The 24,382-nt window shown below is 35.8% G+C and overlaps 1 protein-coding gene across 1 annotated transcript in view; it reads right to left on the bottom strand.

The window, feature by feature from the left end:
* TMPRSS11D (transmembrane serine protease 11D) overlaps nt 1-24,382 on the bottom strand; it is a 56,504-nt gene that overhangs the window by 14,624 nt on the left and 17,498 nt on the right. Inside the window, exons 3-7 of the mRNA XM_066279730.1 lie at nt 22,517-22,635; nt 12,712-12,779; nt 9,327-9,484; nt 6,879-6,917; nt 3,738-3,915 (exon numbers count right to left, since the gene is read on the bottom strand). Of these exons, the coding sequence (XP_066135827.1) occupies nt 3,738-3,915; nt 6,879-6,917; nt 9,327-9,484; nt 12,712-12,779; nt 22,517-22,635 (562 nt within the window). The remainder of the gene's footprint in view (nt 1-3,737; nt 3,916-6,878; nt 6,918-9,326; nt 9,485-12,711; nt 12,780-22,516; nt 22,636-24,382) is intronic.

The following is a 24,382-nucleotide window of genomic DNA, read 5'->3' as shown; positions in this document are numbered from 1 at the left end:
ACATGCTTTTAAAAAATGAATGGGTCAAAGAAGAAATAAAAGAGATCAAAAGATACATACAGACAAACGAAAATGACAATATGAAATATCAGAATCTCTGGGATGCAGCACAAGCAGTAATAACAGGGAAGTTCATATCACTACAGGCATATATGAACAAACAAGAGAGAGCCCAAGTAAACAATTTAACTTCACATCTTAAGGAACTAGAAAAAGAAGAACAAAGGCAACCCAAAACCAGCAGAAGAAAGGACATAATAAAAATCAGAGCAGAAATAAATAATGAAATAGAGAACAGAAAAACTATAGAAAAAGATCAATTAAACAAGGAGCTGGTTCTTTAAAAAGATTAACAATATTGACAAACCCTTGGCAAGACTCACTAAGAAAAAAAGAGAAAGGACTCATATAAACAAAATCCAAAACGAAAGAAGAGAAATCACCACAGATATCCACAGAATGTAAAGTAGTAAACCATTAAGGAAGAAAGTATGGCGGTTCCTCAAAAAATTAAAAATAGAACTACCATATGACCCAGCAATCCCTCTACTGGGTATATACCCCCCAAACTAAAAAACACTGGTATGTAAAGACACATACAACCCCATGTTCATGGCAGCATTTTTAATGGTTGCCAAGACATGGAAACAACTAAAAAGCCCTTCAGTAGATGATTGGATAAAGAAGATGTGGTACATATATACTATGGAATACTACTCAGCCATAAGAATTGATGACATCCAATCATTTACAACAACATGGATGAACCTTGATAACATTATACTGAGTGAAGTAAGTAAATCAGAAAAAACTAAGAACTATATAATTCCATACATATGTGGGATACAAAAATGAGACTCAGGAACATGGACAAGAATGTGGTGGTTACCAGGGGGAGGGGAAGGGACAGGGAGGGGGTAGGGAAGGGGAGGGGAACAAAGAAAACCAGATAGAAGGTGATGGAAGACAATTTGACTTTGGGTGATGGGTATACAACATAATCAAATGTCAAAATAAACTGAAGATGTTTTCTCTGAATCTATGTACCCTTATTAATCAATGTCACCCCATTAAAATTAATAATAATAAAAAGATCACAATGAGATATAATGTTACATCTGTCAGAACGGCTATTGTCAGTAAATCAGTAAACAAATGTTGGTGAGGATGTAGAAAAAAGGGAGCCCTCATGCACTGTTGGTGGGAATGCAAGTTGGTACAGCCACGATGGGAAGCATTACGGAATTTCCTCGAAGAATTAAAAATGGAACTGCCTTTTGACCAAGCAATGACACTTCCGGGAATATATCCAAAGAAACCAGAAACACTAATTTGAAAGGATATATGCATTCTAATGTTCATTGCAGCATTACTTACAATAGCCAAAATTTAGAAACAGCCCAAGTGTCCTCAGAAAATGAGTGGATAAAAAACAACAACTGTGGTACATTTACACAATGGAATCCTACTTGGCCATAAAATAAAGAAGGAAATGTTATTTTTGCAACAGCATGGGAAAACCTGGAGAGCATTATGCTAAGTGAAATAAGCCAGTTAGAGAAAGACAAATACCATGTGATCTCACTTATATATGGACTCTAATGGAAAAAATAATTTAACAAAATAATAACAGAAGCATAGATACATAGACAGCTATCAGAGGGGAGGGAGATTAGAGGGGCTGTGTAAAAAAAGGTGAAAAGATTAAGCAAAAAAACCCCACAAACAACCTGTGTGTGTGTGTGTGACACATAGACATGGACAAGAGTACGGTGATAGCCATAGAGAAAGGGGGTAGGAGAAGGCGGAAGTGGGAAAAGGGGGATAAATGGGGACAGAAAAAGACTGAACTACTTTGGGTAATGAGTGCATAATGCAGCATGCAGATTATGTGTGGTTTTATTAACCAATGTCACCCCAACATATACAGTAAACAATTTTAAAAATAAAATCATGGATTCCTTTGTTTATTTTTGGTGATATTTATAACTGTGGCTTTCCTTAGGGTAATACCCTTCACGTGGCTTTTGGTAATTGGATCTGAATAGAGTTTAGAATCCAATACTATTTCTATTGCAATCTTGGTTACTCTAAGTGTTTTAGCTAAATCCAGGTATTTGCATTTCTGGTTCCTAAACTTAGGGGTAATTGAAATCAATTAGTTCCATTCCCATTCTTTGACCTTTCAGGCAGCAATAAAGATTGAAATGGTTTTATTAATTTTGTTACTTGTATTTTCTGGGACACAGAAATAAACATGTTAATCTAAATCAGATATTTGATTATTCCTGATACCAGAAATTTCTGCTGTCAGAAATTTCAAATTTTATCACTGTGTAAAAAATATATTGACTTATAACACAGCCATAAGGAAAATTCAGAAAAGTTTGGGGTTTCATAAAACAGTTGTTCAGAATCTAGTCTTGTTGTACTAGTCTTGTTAAACTTTACTCCCTCTTAATTTAACAAACACTTTTGTAACAGGAGTTGTAGTATGATGTAGTACCCTCAAGTCTGCAAAGAACTTCTTAGAAATAGTAAAGATTTTACAGTAATCCAACAAGAAGAAATGGAAGTTTGGAAGGAATATTAACATTTTAAATAGAATAATCAGATTGAGCAAATGTGCTTAAGTGGAAAAATGTAGGCAGAGTCCAGGGGCAGAGACTAATGCAATCTGGTTGGAGCTCAAAGTTCATGCTTGAGAAATAAGTCTGAATTGCTCTAAGTGGAATACTTTGGGAGTGTGGTAAGGAGGATGGATTTGAGACAGGGTTTATTAAAAAGTTTGAAAAGAGTACAGATATGATCAGAAACATGAGTTCAGATGAATATCATTTTTCTTAGTGAACATTTTGAGTTTAAATTCCTCTATAATGTTTGTGTCTAGGATACCTTACTGGATTTTAGTTACACTAAAGTCTAAAGATCTTCTGTATGAGCAGTAAGACTTTTTCTTTATGCCAATAGAATAAGTTTATATATCCTACTATCTACTGGCAGTTTGTTACTCTAATCATGTTAGCAATAATCTTTATTCACACCAATGGAGAATTCTCTGTAAGTTGTTTAAATTTGTTTTATTTATGTTACTTCCTTTAATTGGTCATTGTTTTTGTGTATGTCCACTTCCAACATTAGAATCTAGGCTCTCCTGAAGTAGGGGCAGTGTTTGTTTAATTAGCTTCTGTGATAGATAACACTGTGCTCATAGTGGACATTCAATTTTTTGAAAGAATAAATTAATGGCATAGGGCAGTTTGAGATTAACCATCAGTGTGTCAATTAGTTTATATGATATAATGTGAAAATTCATTGTGCTAACATTTAACATGTTTGTATTAGTGTATTTAATCTTACCAATAATGCTAAGACATAGATAACAAAATGTCCTTATTTGCCCCTAACTTAAAAAAATAATAAAAAAGAAGCTTGTGGAGGTTCAATAAATTTTCCAACTTTTGTAGCTTAGATTTAAATTACACATTCTGAAAGATAAATGTTTATAATTTACCATGAATATATACTATACCTGATATAAAGAAATAGGAATAAATTAGCAAGCTGAAGGTGAAAAAATATTTTTGCTATCATGAATAGAAAGAAAATACTCATTTTTTTTGCATTGAATTATTTCTGACTCAGTCTAATTATAATCAGCCCTGGGGGTATGAGTGGGGTCCTCATGTGTATGTCTCTCCTAGTTGTTCTGGATGGATAGGCAGCTGTGGTCTCACTTTCTGAAGCAATGAGCTGCTGTCAGGATCCATGAGTTACTGATCAGGGCGCCTCCACAGTGGTGAACACCTTCCAATTGTAGACTGACTTGCCATGGCCAGTCTCCTTCCTGAGCCGTAATACCTCCCACGATTCTATCTTCAGACAATGTCATTAGATCCGGACCGGCCCCACATTCTAAAGAGAAAAGGGGGTTAATGTGCTGAGAATATCATAATTCATTTACTTTGGGGAAATGTTGCAAGAGTCTCTCCATCATTTATGGCTTTTACGTATTCTGTCCTTTATGTATTCTTTCCCAGGACATGCTAAGCCTTTCTAAAAGCATGATCAGTATGTTATACTTTTCGGGTACTTACATGACTACTGTTGCCTATAAACTGAATTTTAGAGAATGTTTCTAAACTTGATTGGCATGTGGTTTCAAATTCTGGAACAGTTTCAGAATCTGGAATTCCTTATGAGTTGGGGGTTAAGATGGGACAGAGTTGACTATATCAGCTCAGGCCACAGGTTCACTAGGTAATTTCCATCTTCTCTATAGCCTCGCTACTCAGAGTGTGGTCTGTAACCGGCACTCTGGGCATTCCTCGGAGCTATAAAAAACGTTGACGCTGTGTGGAAACAACCTAAATGTCTGTCAGTGGGTGAATGGATCAAGAAAATAACACACACACACACACACACACACACACACACACACACACGCAACATAGTATTTAGCCTTAAAAAGAAGGAAATTCTCTCATTAGCAACAACTTTGATGAACCTTGAACATATTGTTTTAAGTGCAGTAAGCCAGGCAAAAACAATGACTCACATGTGGAATCTTAAAAAATAAAGTCAAACTCTGAGAAAGAGAGTAGGAAGTAGTTGTCAGGGGCTAGAGGGTGGTACAAATAAGGCAAGTTGGTAAAAAGGTATAAGCTTTCAGCTATAAGGTGAATATGGTCTGAGGATCTAATGTATAACATGGTGACTATAGTTGATAACATTGTATTGTATAATTGAAATTTTCTAAAAGAGTAGATCTTAAATGTTCTTACACACACAAAAAAAAATGAGAGGAAGGGTAAATATATGAGATGATGGATGTGTTAATTGACGAGATAGGGGAATCTTTTCACTTCTGTGTGTGTGTGTGCATGGCATTGTATACCTTACATTCATCTTATAATGGTTTTTTTGTCAATTATACCTCAAAGCTGAAAGAAAAATATTGGCTCTCTGACCCACACTACAGAACAAATCAGAAACTACATTTCCCCTCACTTTATTGAGGAATAATTGATAAGTATAATTGTATATGTTTAAAGGGTACAATGTGATGAGTTGATATATATATATATATACATTGTTGAATGATGACCAAAATCAAGATGATCAACATAGCCATCACTTCACATAGTTAACATTTGTGTGTATGTGGGTGTGTATGTGCATGTGTGTGGTGAGATGCTTAAAATCTACTCTCAGAAACCTTCAAGGAATTACTTGAGAAGAAACTTTCAAGGAATTGCTTTAGATCCACAGCATTATCTTGAGAGTAACAGGATATTAAGTGTTCTTGACACACAGACACACACACACACACACACACACACACGGTTATTTAAACATCTTTAGCCGAAACTAATACAAAATAATATTGACTATAAACTGTAATAAAAAATTAAGCTAAAAAAATGAGTTGAAAATAACATTTTAGGAGAGCCCATGACACTCCAATGGTCAAAGCAGAAATGGGCAGAGAGGGGCTGATCGCTGTTCCCCTTAACTCCCATTCCCACCATTTATTTCTTAGTCTATTACTAAGAAATTAGAGGTAAATTATCAACAACATTTTCTATTGTTGGACTGACTCCAAAGTCGTGACACTGCTTCAATATAACAACCATCCAAAGGCATTGTTTTTCTTTCTTTTTTTTTCTTTTCTTTTTTTTTTTTTTTTGTATTTTTCTGAAGCTGGAAACGGAGAGAGACAGTCAGACAGACTCCCGCATGCGCCCCACCGGGATCCACCCGGCACGCCCACCAGGGGGCGACGCTCTGCCCCTCCGGGGCGTCGCTCTGCCACGACCAGAGCCACTCTAGTGCCTGGGGCAGAGGCCAAGGAGCCATCCCCAGCGCCGGGGCCATCTTTGCTCCAATGGAGCCTTGGCTGTGGGAGGGGAAGAGAGAGACAGAGAGGAAGGAAGGGGGGGGGAGGGAGAAGCAAATGGGCGCTTCTCCTATGTGCCCTGGCCGGGAATCGAACCCGGGTCCCCCGCATGCCAGGCCGACGCTCTACTGCTGAGCCAACCGGCCAGGGCCGGCATTGTTTTTCTTAACAGACTTCCCAGACAGAGAAGGCCCAGACCTCCATTAAGAATATACATGGAAAATAAGTTCCTTTGCTGCATCCTCCAGCAAGATCCTCTAGTAATTTACTTAAGCACATTTTCTTTAAAAAGAAGCATGAATTAAATATATAATGAAGTTGAAAAACATTCACAGAGGTAGCATTATCTTGTAATATCACTTAAGTATCTGAAATAGGTCAGCTATCTAGGTACATTAAACTTCTTTATAACTACCTTTTATCCACAGAGAAGTAAACTGCTGTTTTCTACTGATTATAGTTCTGTCCTAGCCTGAGAGTATACGGAATGATATTGGAAAGCAGTGACTGTTTTTTAAGGTTCTTGACATAAAACTGACAACACTTTTTATAATTTTTAAAAATTATTATTTATAATAAATATAAATCCACAACAAAGCAAACTATTCTGGTGGTTAGGAGAAGCCATGTAAATGATGTCAGCAAACATAATTTATAAGTCTACAGAAATGCCACCATAAAACCAGGGCAGGAAAAGCTTCCCAAAGCTGCCAAGAAATTTTCATGAGATTACACTTGACACAGGTTGGGTGGAATGCCATTGCTACCTCTTCTTTCCTCTAAAAGAAGGGGAAACCCTGAATATCATTTCCTGGGCAATAGGATCAACAATGTCTTATCTCAACAACAACCCATATGGGTGAAGTAAATATAAAGATATCACTTCAATAGATACTACCTTGGCAAAGGGCACAAATGACTTGACCATTTACTACTTATATTCTGGTAAACATATTTATAAAATAATTTTAAAACTTACCTTGAGTAAAAATATTTACTGTATCCTGGTCAGTAATTTCTGGTGTCAAAAAAAAAGAGTGAAAGTAAGATGAATACATTAAGGATTGTATATCATTTTATTTTAATTTCTTGAAGTATAGCCCTCAGGCAACCATAAACAGAAACACTCAGAGGGCTACTGAATACAGTTTCCTAAGCTCCTCATTTAGTAATGAAACCACTTCCACTAGTAGTTAGACATCTGAAATGGTCATTTAACTCTTTATTTCTTGTCACTTTCACATCTTACTGGTTTCCAGATTTTGTACCTTCTAGCCTCTAATTATCCTTTGTATTATTAGCCACATCCTCTCCATCCTTTTGGCCACTACTTCTGTTCTTGCTTTTATCATCTTACAAAGACCATCAAACTGCCTCCACTTGGTACCTTTCCATGCATCCACTTCTACTTTACTAGACTGACTTTTCTAAAAATATGTCAGATGATATATTTCTCTGCTTAAATTATTTAATGAGAAATAAGCTTCTTATTTCCGATAAGATACATCTAAACTTCTTAGGTTATCATACTCTCTAAAATTAATTTATGCAAATTTATTGGCTGCCAGAAGTTTCACAGGGTTTGGGTATAACATCTGCTTTGTAAGTGTTAGAGGAGCTAAAAAAAAATCCTTCTGGAGGCAGGAGATAAAAAGAGCTGACCACTACTTTTCCTCCTTTGAACAAGGGAGACTTGACTTCAAATCCTGACTCTCCTACCTGATGATTCTGTGACCCCGGGCCAATATCTAGCTTTTCTGAGTGAAAACAAGAAAAGTATCTATAAGACATGGTTGTTGTGAGGATTAAACAATTGTAATGTATGAGTGTCAGCCAGTCAGCAAAGACACAACCAGCTATGGAATGGAGGAGTGTCTTGGAGGTCCTTGTGCTAATCATTAACTATTTAGCTGCTGACAGAGGAGCTGGGAATCTACGGTAGGGGTGGGAGGATTTGGAGTGCCTGGGGAGAAAACTTTGTGATCCTGGGGCAGTCATTGTTCACCAAAAGATTTCAACTTGCTTTCCTTTCTGTTGGTAACTAATCAGACTGAGTACCAGTCCGGTGTGGAAGCCAACAAAATCCTCTAATCTTATTATGAGGGAATCATGGTTTACTAAGCTATTTACATATGACAGAGTTAGAGAAGTGCCCTGAAATTCTATGTAAATATTAAGTAATTTTTTTCTTTTAGGATAACAAGACAGACTGGTTCTTGCCTTTAGGAAGCTTACAGAATAAGGCAAAGACAAATAGTACAAATATCACACAAATAATTTTATAGTTTCTTTTGTGATATATATTATGAAGACAAATGAAGGAGTCTATGACAGGTGTAAATAATTGAGTAATGGAAGTTAGAAAAGGCTTACATTAGAAAGTAATAATTCTGATGAGACCTGATAGATGCTCACTGGTAATCTCGGAAGTGCTAGAACAAATTGGAACAATGTATGCAAAGGCCCTGAGGCAGGAACAAAGGAGCTTGGCAATTGAAGAAAATGAAAATGTGGCCAGATTATAGTGAATGAAGAAGAGAGTGGTACCATATGAGACTGAAAGGGTAAGTACAAACCATATCATGTGGTGCTTTAGCTGAGATGGCCATATCATTGATTGTCCAAATCAGGACTCTTAGGAAGCTATATTGATCATGGTTCATGAGACAATTGGCATAAATTGAGACTGTCCTGGGAAAATCATATAATGTAGCATTCCTCTTACGTGTGTGTGTGTGTATGTGTCTGTGTGATTGGAAAGATATAGAAGGCTTTCAAGCAAGATCATAGCTGTAATGTAGAATATTTCCTTAATCAATATGTGGAAAGTGGATTGTAAGAGGCCAAGAAAATATATAAGAAGAGCACGGTGGAATCTAATGCAGAAGTTCAAATAAGAAATGATATCTCGGACCAGAGTGGTAGCAACAAGGATGGAAGAAAATGGATATAGATTCAAGAAAGGTGGAAGTAGATATTTTTTTCAGGGAGAAGATAGGGATATTATTAAATCTCCTAGTTTTCTTTTTTATTCTTCAAGTATTTACCAGACACTTGATGGAGCTCCATGCTGTTCTGGGTGAGGTAATCATTATATAAATTGTTCTTTGACTTTGAGAAGCTATTCACTATTCCTGCAACATACTTACAAATTGAACATCTGATGACAACATCCTTTATAAGGGAAAATTAATAAAGAACTTTTAGCAAATAAAATTTACTATATAAATGCTAAATGGTTCTTTAAGCTTTAAAATGTTTATATTAGAGAGCTACATATTGTATCTAGCTTTATAATATATTGTTTTTAAAAAGTTTAATTCCAAGGAAAAAAAAGGTCAGTTTCTCATTAAGTTAAAATGTGAATTATAACAAGTTACATTGAGGGATATATTGAAATAAAATGGTACGTAAAAATGATACTTGCGTGTTATCTCAGTTGAGGGGTTTATTTCCAAGTTTCCAAACCTATTCCTCATTTGACGTAAAACAAACTCAATGCTGCTTTTCATCGATGCTCCGTTCATGCCTCTAGGGAATTTAAACTTCATAACAGTATCTGCTATCACACCACTGCCCTGTTGCCTGAAAACCATAAAACATTTTTAAGTGGATAATTATGATAATCTGTTCTTCTATTTATATACTCCTTTTGACTGAACATTAAAAAATTTACTTGTGGTATTTAACTTGATAAGAGAATTACATAACAATGTTTGCATATGTAATGATATGTCACAATGCTATTCCACAAATATTTTATCTCATTGCATAGTAAACTGTACCTGGCTTTGAGGTTAGAATGCCAGAGTTTGAATACCACTTTGCAATTTACTTCTTGACACTGTGTAAGCTATTTATTTCTTAATCTTTCTGTATCTAAGTGTCCTCATATTAAAATAGGTTATTATAAAGATGAATTAATATATGCAAAACTTTGGTGAATAATAAATAGTGTACATGTATACTATAAGTATAATATATATAATGCACTATATGTATTAGCTATTATTATTTCTTTACAAATTTATTTATTTAGAAATTAAATTTAATGGGGTGACATTAGTTCATAGAAACTCAGGTTTCAGGTAAACATCTCTATAGCATATGAGTGGTTCATTGCATGGTGCACCCATCACTCAAAGTCAAATCATTTTCCATCACTGTATATTTGGTCCTCTTTACTCTTCTTTCCCTCATCCCTTTCCTCTAGTAACAACATCACTGTTGTCTATGTCCATGAGTCTCAGTTTTATATTTCACCTATGTGTGGAATCCTATATTTCTTAGATTTTTCTGATTTACTTATTTTGCACAGCATAATATTCTCAAGGCCCATTTCTGATGTCACAAATGACAATATTTCATCATTTCTTATGGCTGAGTAGTATTCCATTGTATATATATATACCACATCTTTATCCAGTCCTCTACTGAGGGATACATTGGTTGCTTCCATTTCTTGGCCACCCAGCATGAATAATGCTGCGATGAACTTAGAAGTGCATGTATCTTTGTGTACCAATGTTTTCAAGTTTTTTAGGTAGATTTCCCAGTAGAGGGATTGCTGGGTCATATGGCAATTTTGTTCTTAATTTTTTGAGAAACTGCCATACTATCTTCCATTAGTGGCTATACCAGTTTACATTCCCACCAGCACTGAGGGAGGTTTTTTTTTTCTCCACAATCTCTCCAACACTTATTACCTGACTTGTTGATAACAGCCAATCTAACAGGTGTGAGGTGGTATCTCCTTGTAATTTTGATTTGCATTTATTTAATAGCTAGTGAAGATGAGCATACTTTCATATATCTATTTGTTGTTGTATGTGTTCATGAGAGAAGTGTTTGTTCAAGTCCTCTCCCATTTTTAATTGAATTATTTGCCTGTTTGTTGTTGAGCTTTGTGAGTTCTTTATATGTTTTGAATATTAACCCCTTGTTGGAGCCGTTATTTGTGTATTTCAGGCAGAGGGAATAGCTTATGTGATGCTATTAAGTGAAGCTTCTAGTGAAGAATGAAAGAAGCCCAGTAGTAAGTAAAGAACAGAATGGAAGGAAGTAAAAGATTTCATTCTTCTTCCTGAAGGAAGGAAGGAGGAAGTCAGATAAAGAAAGGTTTAGTAAACCTTTTTATACATATATATATAAATTAAAATGTCTCAAGGAGATACATATGTACAAATACATATATATTATTCTATTATCAAGAATACATATATCTTTGATACATATATAATATGGGTTGAGGAAAAACAAGAATTAAGGATGACTCTCATATTTCATTCTTGAGCAATTAGGTTGAAGGTTTTGGCATTAACAGAGGTAAGGAACACTGGAAGAGTAGCATTTGATGGAGGAGAGATGATAGGTTCAGGTCTGGACAAATTAAAATTGAATTATTGTGCAAAATAATAGATATGATGACATCAAATATATGGCTGTGTATATTTATGTCTAGAGATGAGAAAAGAGTTCTGGCCCAGAGATAAAACTTTGAGAATAATCAGTTTACAGGTGGCAATGAACCCACTGAATGGAGAGAATGAAATCTGAGAAGATGAGAGGCTTATAGCACAGCCTGATATATTCAACAACACGTGAGGAACATGCAGAGAAGGAATGAGAACTTGCAAAGAAAATGGAATAAGTGGAGAAGTAAAAGGAAAATTGGGGATGTGTAGGTTGATAGAAACCACAAGATGGTACTATATCAAGGAGCATTGAAAGTATAACAGTGCCACACACTGTTGGGAAATCCGAACAGAGGATGAATATGCTTTATTTGGAGTTTGTGATTTAGATGTCATTGTAGAACTTAGCAAGAGCAATTAGCCTTTGGTGGTGAGGTCAGAAATGGAACTGCAGGGAATTAAGCTGTAAGGGGTAAGTGAATAAAAGGAGAGAAAATACAGGTAGCTCATTCAGTCCTCCATGTTTTGAAAGCTAGCAGCTAGTTCAGAGACTTTCACAAGAAGGCACTAAAGTAAATGAATTCTTCCTATTCCTTTAACCCCTCAACAAAACTTATGTGACCAGAGCTCTGTTCTCCGGGGTACTTATTAGGTAACTCTACAGAGAATAAGAAAAATTAATTTTCTCATTGTGAATATTTGAGAAAGAGTTAAACAATTCTTTCTTTCAAAGGGCTTTTGTATATTGAAGGATTGAGCAATGTGGGCATTTGTGGTATTTGTGGTAGGGTCAGTTAAGGGTGACTATTTTATTTGAGTGCTTGTCTTATCACATCATGTGAATAGGTACATATTCAACTAAGGCAGGAAGGGCAAAAGCTAGCATGCATGCTGCTACTCCCTCTATTTTTAATTCATGACAGACATGCTTGGATTTTCCACAGCAGCTTTTATATAATATTATAGCATTCCAAGCAGAGAAAATCTCAGTCACTTTTGATGTTGGTTATAGTGTTCTTATCTTGGATGCATACGCCCAGGACCACAGCACTGCACAACTCCAGGGGGCACCGTTTACATAGACTGCCTTGTGGATGGTATTGGTTGGATTTATACAAGAGAATAACCCTATTACTATACCTTCACTGAAATCTCTCTCCACACTCCTCCTTTTCCTACCAAGAATTAAATATGGTTATTTACGTTAGAAGGTAGATAGGTCATATCCAGCATGTTTGTTTTTGTTTTGGCATTGTTTTTTAAGCTGCCCATGATACTATTTTTATAATATTGCAATAAGTTGTGTGAACATTTCAATCATTATCCATACTGTGAACACAAGTCAAATGAGCCAAATTGCAGCCAAGCTTACATATTTTTTTATATAGTTCCACTCACCTCAGTTTGACAACATGAGCTCTGATGAATTGACTTCTTAAATTTGATTCTTTGAATGTTGTAGTTATCTGTAGAAAGAAAGGGTGGGGGGAAACATCTCTGTAATTACAGTTCTTCTTCTCCTTGGTCCTTGCTCCCAAACCTTGCAATATAAGACTTATATAAATAAGAAATAGGGGCTTGAGTTACTATTTCAGCTCAGTTTAGTTCTATTCCATTTCAGAATACATGGGATTGATTTAGGCAGGTTATGTAAATTTTTGATGCAGGCCTATTTCTTTATTTATTACACAAAGATAATAGTGGACAGGATGCGTCTTCACTCAAAGTCATTCTAAACACACTGGATCCTCTGCTCAATAAGATGCTATGTTATGTGATTTGTTGGCTGTTACTAGGAGGTTGGGGCAGAAACCAAACCAACATTAAGGAAGTCTGCTGATACAATTTACATTGTATAACCCTTTAACAACTGTTTTTAGAAGATTAAAACCATATTAACATAAGTAGCAATGGAGATCTTGAAGAGAAGGGGGAAGGAAGCAAAGGGCAATCTTTCCCTTGATATTTCTGAAGAATGACTAAACATCAGAGGTTATTTTTAGAATCATCTGCTAATTTCCTGACCTAACCTTAGTTGTCTCCCTGAATCATTGCTCAATCCCAGCAAGAATGGGCCTCTTGAGGTATAAAGCTTAGTTTTACAATGAACTAGGAGTGGTTCTGGGACTGGAACAGTTCCAACGAGTTGCAGGACCAGAAGCAGTAAGGTTTCCTAATACAGAGTGGATTCCATTTGCTTGTAGTGTGTGTGAGATTGCACCATGATGGAGGTGGACAGGAAAAGGTGAAGGCAGGGGCATTCAGTAGCATGCTAAATGTTACACTGAGTCAGGTTTTGAAGCCAGTTCTTGACTTTGTAAAGCTTATGCAATCTCTATTGCACCATATTGTATCTTACTTTTTCAATATCTATTCCTATAGGCACATATCAGACCAACCAGCTGTTTGACAAAATAAAATTTTTTTTCTAGCGAAACCTTGAACACTTTAAAGAATAATGAGAGTATTTTTTTTATCAAAACAATTCATGTTTCTTTTTAAATACCACCTAGGAAGCATATTGCTTACCTAAGATATTGCTTCACCTGGTAATACGGCTCCAGTCAGGAGAAGAGTGTCAGTTCTGACATTACGTTACCGTTCATTTACTTGTTTATCATTGTGCTTGCATATTAGGGTTATCTTTACATTGCAGGTTTTTAAATTTGTGTTTTGTAGAATTCTTATTGATCTTAATTTTGGAAAGGTTTATTGGTTATTGATCAATTTAGTGGAGGTTTAGTTTTCTTTGAGAACTAGGTAATATAGGTTTTAAATCCAGTGGAAAGTGCAGACCATGGAAATCTACTGAGAGCAGGTCAATGTGTGCTGAAGCCCAGTCAGTTCTTCTGTTGTTACCCTCCCCCTCCGTTACCCTCCCCCTCTTCACTAAGACATCTTCACCCATAAAACCAAATGAGTTGCCAGTGTGGATGCGTTTGTGAAATAGTAACAAAGCTAAGTTTCCTTTTTCCTGTTGTTTTTTTAAATACTACTAAGAGAAAAATACCTGGAGAGTGTCATTTGAATACTTGGTTATATCACTCCAATTAATTGTTGTGAATCCCTTCCTGGGATGAACACCCTTATTTTGGAGGGCACTGGGAGCTCCACCCAGGCAGCAAGATCTTTATTTCATGTGCCTTGGACTTAGCAGAAAAATCAACAGATAGAATACATCATTTATGTATTCATTCAGCAAATGTTTAAATGTCAAGGAGGTGCCAAATTTTCTTTTAGGCATCAGGCAACAATCAATGACTGTCAAATGGAAGTGCCTGAAATAAATTTTACTAAAAAGCCCTGAAATTACAAGTGATATGATAAGTGAATTTCAAATTGATATTGATTTCTTCCTCTTTCTGTGTACGAGTTTGTTTATGGGAATGCCATTAGGTATATTTTAGGGAAAAATTGTTTGCAGAATCTATTCAATGGTTCAGCTGATCCCAGGATGAATCCTGATTGAAATCTCTTTTTTTATTTAGAGAGGTTCATTTAATCAGTATGTATTTACATTTTTGATACTTGCATTTTGCAAACTGGTACTTCCATTATTTCTAAAAGGCCTCATTCACTTTTCACTCATTCAACAATAGTTATTGAGTGCTTCTTGCATTCCGTACCCCTTGTATGAAGTACTGGGGTACAGTGGTGAGAGAAAATAAGCAATCCTTGCTATCTTAAATCTAATGGGGGGGTGAGACAGTGATGAATCAAATTATTATTTACATTTAAGTAAGATAACTTTGATAAGTGTAGCATTATAGTAGAGGAATTAGATCTAATCACTGAGCTTAGAGAAGCTTCTTAGAGGAAATGCTTGTGGAACTGATACCTCCAGGAAGAATCAGAGTTAGGAAAACTCTGGATAAAGAGGAAGGAAAACCTCACAGATGGAGTGAATGGCAAATGCGAAGTCCTGCAGTGTGAGCAAACAAGTTGTATTTAGGAAATAAAAGAAGGCCAGGGCAAGCATGTAACATAGAGAGCAAAGGGGCTAGGGTGATAGGAAAGGCCAGACTATGCAACATTTGGTCTTTACCAGAACAATGGAAAGTCACTGAAGTGTTTTAGACAAGAGGAAAATATAATCATATTTGCAATTTGAGAACTGTATTCCTAACTGTATATGGATAATCAATTTTAGGGAAGAAATAATATAAATTAGTTATGGTGCTATTTTGGTATTCTAGAGTAGAGATGATGGCTTGGATGGGCATGGTAGTAACACAGATGAAAAGAAATGAATGGATGTGAGGGAAATATGGGGGATAAAACCTACAAGTCTTGGTAATGAATTTAATATTTGGAATAACAGCAATATGTCAAGGATAAATTCTAGATTTTTTTGTTTAAAAAGCTGAATAAATGGTTATTATTATTAATAGTGATAGAATTTTTGGAAGAAAGCTAGGATGGTGTGAAAAGAATGGATTTGATTTTGGGGCATAATGTATTTGAGATTTTTAAAAACAGTCAAGTAGAGATATCAAGCTAGCAATTGGGTGAAAAGGTCTGAAGTACAAAAAAAAGTCTAGGCTGGTGAGGGAGTGCGTCATTATTATATAAATTTGGGTGGAAGTCATGGTCATGGATGAGATCATCTAGAGATAGAAACAGTGTCAAAGGAGAGAAAGTAGAGGTCAAAGCCTTGGGGAATTTCAACATTTAATGGCAGTGTAGAGGAGGATGAGTCTGTTAAAGACACAGGGGAGGGGACAGAAAGGTAGGATAAGAAAAAACAGGTGAATGAGTGGCAGAAATATCACTCATGGAAATCAGAAAATCATAGACAATCTGAGTTAGAAAGTAATTTAAAAACCATTTAGCCCAGCAATTTTATTTTACTGAGTAAACTGAGAACCAGAAAAGAGAAGTGAATTGCTTAAAATAATATAAGGTTCTAGGACTATTTCACAGCTTATTAAATATAACAATGTTGTTTATGGGACAAGGATAATAATGACATTTATGTTACCATTGGGAAATAGTATGATTCTTGGATTTGTGGTCAGGAGACCTTGGTTTGAATTCTGGCTCTATCATTTTCCAGTTGAATGGCCTTTGACATTTCTTAATCTCATCTTTGTTTACCTGTCTTACAGATGATTTAGTAATTCATATGGCTGTTATGAATTGAAGGTTAGATACTATATATGAAAGTGCTGTATAAACTATAAAGCACTATATTAAAGTATTCATTTAATGTTTTAAATGTTCAAAGTGTTTTTGCTGAAGGATAAATATATAATATTAGGAAAATTACACATAAAAAAGATTTAAAGGGAAAGCTTGCTCTGCCAGGCATTTAAATATATTATAAAGCTACAATACTCTGAATAGTTTGGTACAGAAGCAGGCAAGATTAATCAGTGAAAGAGAGTAGAGTACAGAAAAAAGGAAAGGAAAAATTTAGCATATGATAAAGGTGGCATGACAAATAAATCAATTTCACTATTTAACATATAGTTTTGGTACCATTACCTAGCTATTTCTTGGGAAAAATCTGAATATCTACCTTACTATAATAAATTGAAACATAAAGTTATAAAAACTTAAATAATAAAAGTACAAAAAGAAAATGTGAGTGAACATATTAGAACCCTGGTTGGCAAACTGTGGCTTGCGAGCCACATGTGGCTCTTTGGCCCCTTGATTGTGGCTCTTCCACAAAATACCACGTGCGGGCACTACCTCAATAAGGAATGTACCTACCGATATAGTTTAAGTTTAAAAAATTTGGCTCTCAAAAGATATTTCAATCGTTGTATTGTTGATATTTGGCTCTGTTGACTAATGAGTTTGCCGACCACTGTGTTAGAATATTTGAAGTGGAAAAAGATACTTTTAACTTTGTGCAAAAGTAAGAAATCTTAAGAAAGATTGATAAATTTGGCTAAATAAAAATATTAAATCAAATGGACATAAAAATAAGTACACTTTAAACAAGGCTAAAACTCAAGTCACGTATAGAGAAGTATTGAATATATGTAACATCAATGACAGGTAAATTTTAAAATTGTGATAAGAAATTTTTTTTTCCTGAAGATTATATAAATAAGACAAATCTTCTTCCAATAAGAAAATTGGCATGGTCATGACCAAGAAATTAAAAAAATAAAAAATCATAAAAATGACCTATTAATATATATATTCAGGTAGATTAAATCTTACTAGTAATCAAAGAAGTGCAAACCAAAATAATGAAATATGACTTTTTACATATTGGTAACAATTAAAAAGATTTACAATGTGTGGTTGGGAAATAAGCACACTTATGTATACTTTTATATTACTTGTGAGAATGTAAATCGGGGCCCTTCTGGAGTGTAATCTAGAAATAAAGATAAATGTTAAAAATGTATAGACTACACTGTATTGATATAAAAGTGCTTGAGCAAAGAAATACATGGGGAAATAGACCAATAGAATTTTAAACACTCTTCAAGTATTTAAATCATAACTCTCCACTCCTTTATTCATATTGTGTGGCCACACATAGGGTTTTTCTTCCAAAGAGTAGAATGTGGAAAAGGGAGAGAGTAACAATGTAGAAACAGACAGACAGGTGATCAAGGTCAACAGTGCTAAGTCATGTTGAGAAGATGGACCCCCTTCATATGGTGGAATGTAAATGACCCATTTCCTCTGTGGTCTTCCTCCCCCAAACCCATAACCCCAAGTCTAACCATGAGAAAAACATCAGAAAAACCCAAATGTGAGACATTCTATAAAATACCTGGTCAGTATGCCTCAAAACTGTTAAGGTTATCAAAAACCAGGAAAATCTGAAGAATTGTCATAGTTTACAAGAGCCTAAGGAGACATGACAACTAAATGGAATGTGGTATTCTGGATGGGATCAGGGGAAAGTTCAGTAAGTAAAAAGTAAGAAAATTTAATAAAATAAGGAATTTGGTTAATAACAATAAATCAACATTGGATCATTAATTGTAAAAAATATATTATTTTATGTAAGATGTTAGTAACAGAGAAAGCTGAGTGTGATGTATACGACAACTCCACATTATCTTTACAACTTTTCTATAAATCTAAAATGCTTCTAAAACAAAATCTTCAATAAAAACAAAAAAAAACATTTTAAAATTCTAGAGAAAGAATTAAAATTTTATAGATCTCATACTCTGATAACTCTACTTCTGAGAACATGTCCCAAAAATATAATCATGCAAATGTGCAAGGGTGTATAAACAACGGTGGTCAGCAGTATGTTGAATATAACAGTGAAAAATTGGTAACAATTTAAAACTCTGTCAATAAAGGACTGGCTATATAAAATACCACACATCTACATTATTTTTGCTTAGTTATTTAAAATGGTGTATTTATAAATTTATATAAATGTATATTTATAAATATTTATATATTTAATTTTTATGTTTTTGAGAGAAATGTAAATAAACTAGCATATATAGCCTGATTCCACTCACAGATAATTATATATGTCTGGACATGTATCATGTATGCAGTTTGCATAGAGAGGTACCTGAAACATCAAAATGTTAATAGTGGGTATATCTGAATGTTGAGATTTTTCACATATTTTTTTTCCTTTATAGTTCTTGAGTACACTAAATTTTCTACATGTTTGTATATTATCTTTAAAACAAGAGACAGTACTAAGGTTGTGAGTTTGATCCCTGGTCAGGGTACACATGGGAAGCAACCAAAAAATGCACAACTGAGTTTAACAACAAATGCTTCCTTCCCCCTGCCCTCTATCTCCCTTCTTCTCTCAGTCTCTAAGAATCAACAATAATTAAGCCCAGATGGATAGCTAGGTTGATTGGAGTATGGTCCCGGAGTGTAGAGGTTGCCAGTTTGATTCCTTGGTCAGGGCACACATACAGCAGCAGCTCGATGTTCCTGTCTCTCCCTGCCTCTCTCTCTCTCTCTCAGTGCTAAGTCATGTTGAGAAGATGGACCCCCTTCATATGGTGGAATGTAAAAGAGAGAGAGAGAGAGAGAAAGAGAGAGAGAGAGACAGTACTAGAAATACTTTGATTTTGATAACAAGTTTTATATATGCACTATGATTTACCTTAAGGAACATTTTTGAAAATAATAAACTTGAATTATGTAATATTTAATAATTTTCATACTTAATAATTTTTAATTTAATAAGTTTTTGTCATTGCAGAGCATGTTCTAAAGAGTTTTTGAATATCTTCTAAATGTGCTGGTAAGTGCTTTTAAAAAGAAATTGATTTAGCCTGACCAGGTAAGGGTGCAGTGGATAGAGCATTGGACTGGGATGCAGAGGACCCAGGTTCAAAACCCTGAGGTCGCCGCCTTGAGCGCGGGCTCACCAGCTTGGCTGCCAGATCATAGACATAACCCCATGGTCACTGGCTTGAGCCCAAGGTTGCTGGTTTGAGCAAAGTGTCACTCACTCTGCTATAATAGCCTCCTGGTTAAGGCACATGTGAGAAAGCAATCAATGAGCAGCAACTAAGGAGCCGAAACAAAGAATTGATGCTTCTCATCTCTCTCCCTTCCTGTCTGTCCCTCTCTCTGTCTCGATCACACAGACAACACACACAAAATTGATTTAGATCCTAGTTTTCAAATTGTTCTACCTATGTTATGTTCTATTATGCCATTTCTGTTCAAATTAGCCTTTTGCAATTTTACATATGTTCTGCTAAGACTGAGCTGAGCTAACATACCTGATCTGTCTGGCAGGGCCTGAGTGACCTACCTCCTGAGGGTGTAAGGCATTTTTGGCATCTGACTGTAATGACAAATAACTGGGTTCTCTTCCCTCTAATGAAGCTGGGATTCTGTTCAAGACCCACCCTTTCAGTTTTCTCCCTCACTGAGTAGGGTACACAGCTGAAACATTTCAGTGTCTTTGTGTGGATGTGGGAACATTATGAGTAACTGTCCTCAGACTGGTCTCCTGAGTTGTGTATCTATAGTAGCTTCTTCAAGAGATTGAAGAATGTCCATTGGCTTGAAGTCCAAATAATGGGATCTCATGATACAAATGATATAACTAAATATTTCTGTTGTGTTCTCATAACAGATTGGGAGGAGAAAATAATAAGTTGGGGAAGAGGGTTGCTTTGGTGAGCCTAAGACAGAAGTTTTATCTGCATTTCTGTATCTTCTGTAATATTCTCTAATTCAAGCTCTTAACTTTTTGGCTCTTTTCTGGACCACTGTAATGAGATTCTAAATAGTCTTAGTATGCAGTCTCTTCTCTTTATCATCTAATTTTACATTGATGAACACAAATCTGTTGAATCTTATTTCAACAGGTTATGTTGAAGTAAGATTCAACATTATGTTGCCTCCAGCTCAAGACATTTTGCCTACAAAGCAAAGTCCAAAATTGTTAGCTAACTGCCTTCTTCCATCTGTGCCTTGGCTTATGTTTTGGCTGTAGTTTGACTTATCTTTACAGCCAACTGAGAATTCATCTTTATGAGCAGCCACCTCTGATCTCCATGATTGAATATAATTATCCTCTCATGATAGACTCATCTGCCTTGCTCCCATGTCACACACTCGTTATGTCTTGTATTGTAAGTATTTTTAGGTTTGTTTGATCGCCCATGTCAGACTCAGCTTCACAAGGACAGGATTCACTATCCATTTTTGTATGTTCACAATATTTGGCAGAATTGATGCTTAATAAATGTTTATTATAAGAAGCTCTCACTTTTGACATAATAAACTGATGTTCCTCATTGTTAATTCTGTGTTTACCTCCTGGCTTAGATTCTCTTCCCAAATCATTCTAATTCAGGTGTTTATTCTGAAATCATTAAACATTTAAATGATGTACCTAACTTCTTATGCTCTAATTCCATGCTCATCATGCAGTTGTCTCATAACTTGGCTCTCAGTGACAGTTCCCTCTATGGGAAAAATGTATAAGACAAACAGATGATTCAGTCTCTGAGCCATGTAGTTTTCATTATGGATTTATTCAGTGGTCCCCGAAGTGTGGACCATTATCATCTGCATCACCAGGGAACTTGTTATAAATACAAATTCTTGTGCACACTCCAAACTACTGAATCAGAAACTCTGACTCTGGAGCCCAGAAAACTGTGTTTGAATAATTCTTCCAGGTGATTCTGTTATGTGCTAAAGTTTTAGAGGCATTGGATTAATTTATATTCTTAAGACTCTTTTGTATTTTATTTTTTTTAATTAAGTGAGAGCAGAGGAAGAGAAACAGACTCCCACATGCATCCAGACTGGGATCTACATGGTAAGCCCTCAAAGGGGTGATGCTCTGCCCATCTGGAGCCTTGCTCCATTGCTCAGCAATGAAGCTATTTTTAGTGCCTGATGTGAAGTCTGTGAGAGCAATACTCAGTGTCAGGTCCCACTTGCTGGAGCCAATCTAGTCATTGCTATGGGAGGGAAAGAGAGAGAGAGAGAGAAAGAGAGAGAGAGAGAAAGAGAGAGACAAAGTGGAGGGAGAGAGGTGGAGAAGCAGATGATTGCTTCTACTGTGTGCCCTGATAGGAAATTGAACCCAGGACATCCACAAGAGAGGCAGATGCTCTACCACTAAGCTAACCAGCCAGGGCCTGTTCTTAGGACTCTTAAGAAAGGTAAGGATAAGTAAGCAACTTGGAAACTGTTCAACTCTGACTCTGCAAGCTGAAGGCCAAACCCTGGTCTGTGTTGATAAATGTTAAGGGTCCACATGTGAGGTTTTCTGGTGGCCAGACTGTGGGCCTTTGTAAGTGAAAGTCCAAGCTTACCTTGCACAGTTTCTATGTCTATCATTGAACGAAGTGTGATGTTGAGCAAACTATGTTATTATCCATATGCAAAAATGTCTTTTATCACCCACTACCTGCTGTTTAATTGGATAGGGGGGTGGAAACTAAGGCAAAATAAAGAGGATTTAAAAGGCAGTTTCAAGGAGAGCATATGAAATGCTCATCTTTCACAAACAATTGGCCTCCACTCTTTGAAGTCATTATAATGTAAAACATGCATTTAGTCATGGCCCTTTTAACACTTTACACTCAGGACTTAAGAAAACGCGGGTAAGAACCAGTATACTAGCAGATTTACCTGGAAAAAGTACAAAGAAACACATCTTTCACCATTCAAGGTAGGAAAATATGCAGAGCATCTAGCAATTGCAAATGTATCATAAAATAATAGGTTTATGATGAAATAAAGAAAAAGACAAATATGAACTTACCACAGATTCAATTCTTCCACTCAAATTCCTAGAATTCTGTGAAGTTGGTGAATTTAAGTCATCAGTATATCTAACATTTAAGATTTGAAAGCTGCTACGGTAAAAGTAAAATTTTTTATCTGTAAAACAAAGAAAAAGTGGAATCACATTACTAAGTACTTTAATCTTTAGTTTATTCAGGATTATGAGAGGCTGTATTACATGATTAAAAACTTTTTGCTTCCTTTAAAATAAAAAATACTCAACTCAATATACATGTGTATGGCCAATATCCTCACCATCACAGCCGCCTGGCCAACGCAGGTTCACATTTGATTCAGACAGATGGTAAGAAATCAACAGAGCTAAAAACTGGTGGTCCATTTTCCTTTATTCCAGATTCGCACTCAGCAAGTGAGTAAAAACAAACACACTGGGCTCTAAAACCCACTCATTCAGTGCTCACAAAGCTACTGGCTCATCCAAGTTTTCCTAGAATCAAAGGCTTCCACCTCACCAGTCTTATTCACCTCTGTTCCCCATCTCCTTCTCCTCCAGGAAATGGCTTCTCCTTCCCCATTCCACCATTTTGACTGCCTCCTCCACATGGCTTCCCTGCCCTGCTACCATATGGGTTTCTCCTCTCTACAAGAACGTGGACACTCCCCTCCCAAATGGCCTCCTAGCTCCACTTTTTAAAAGCTTTTGGCAAGAAAACCCTCCCTCAACATATGTTAGCATAACCATGCCCATCCCAAGCAAGAAGGGCAACTAGCTGTATCACATGAGAACATCATCAGGTGAGAGCAGTGGCCATCTTTAACAATAAGGGGGAGAAAAAATAACTTTATCTGCCCAACAACATATATCTAAAATAAAATTATTTTTATTTCAGTTTTAAAAAAGATTGGCAAAGATGGGACTGTGAAAAATGTATGAAAATTAGAACAATATTATTTGAGAAATTAAACTATTCAGAAATATAATTTTTATTCTAATTATATTTTCAGAAGATCTGTAATTACAAATTTATTCAATAATATTAATGCATTTTTATTATATATTATTATTTATTTATTTAAAAGTAACTGTGAATCATTTAAAAATTTTTATATAATATTTTTTAGAGGAATTAGTGACTTGCCATTAATTTTTTGGACTAAGCTAGAAAATAAGTCTTCTGAAAAGATATCTAATCTGATTGTCTAATATAAATTATTTCCATCAAAAAGCATCTTCCAGAGGACATTATTCAGATGTCTGAAGGAAATAAAAATCACTAAAACTTACTATACACATCTTAGAAACATTATGAACATGAACATGTCCTAAGCTGCCTCAGGAAAAAAATTCCTCCTTCCTTTTAATCATTGTTAGTCAAATAAGTTTGTAAATATGATATATATGTTTGCTGGCTTATAGTTTGCATTGGGTGTAGGGGACAGGCTGTAAGCAGGCAGGGTCGTTATAGCTTAAGGCTTAGTTTTTTGTATATGTGTGGTTTTTTTTTTTTTTTTTTACAGGGACGGGAAGAGAGTCAGAGAAAGGGATAGATAGGGACAGACAGCCAGGAACAAAGAGAGATGAGAAGCATTAATCATCAGTTTTTCATTGCGACTCCTTAGTTGTCCATTGATTGCTTTCTCATATGTGCCTTGACCATGGGCCTTCAGCAGACAGAGTAACCCCTTGCTCGAGCCAGCGACCTTGGTTCCAAGCTGGTGAGCTTTTTTTCAAGCCAGATGAGCCTGTGCTCAAGCTGGCGACCTCGTGGTCTCAAACCTGAGTCCTCTGCATCCCAGTCTGACACTCTATCCACTGCGCCACAACCTGGTCAGGCCCTAAGACTTAGTTTTAAAACTAAGCCTTTCCCACCCTAAGTGACTT

This window comes from Saccopteryx bilineata, chromosome 5 (genome assembly GCF_036850765.1).
Source record: "Saccopteryx bilineata isolate mSacBil1 chromosome 5, mSacBil1_pri_phased_curated, whole genome shotgun sequence".
Lineage (NCBI taxonomy): Eukaryota > Metazoa > Chordata > Mammalia > Chiroptera > Emballonuridae > Saccopteryx > Saccopteryx bilineata.
This window is presented reverse-complemented; position numbering and strand designations above follow the sequence as displayed.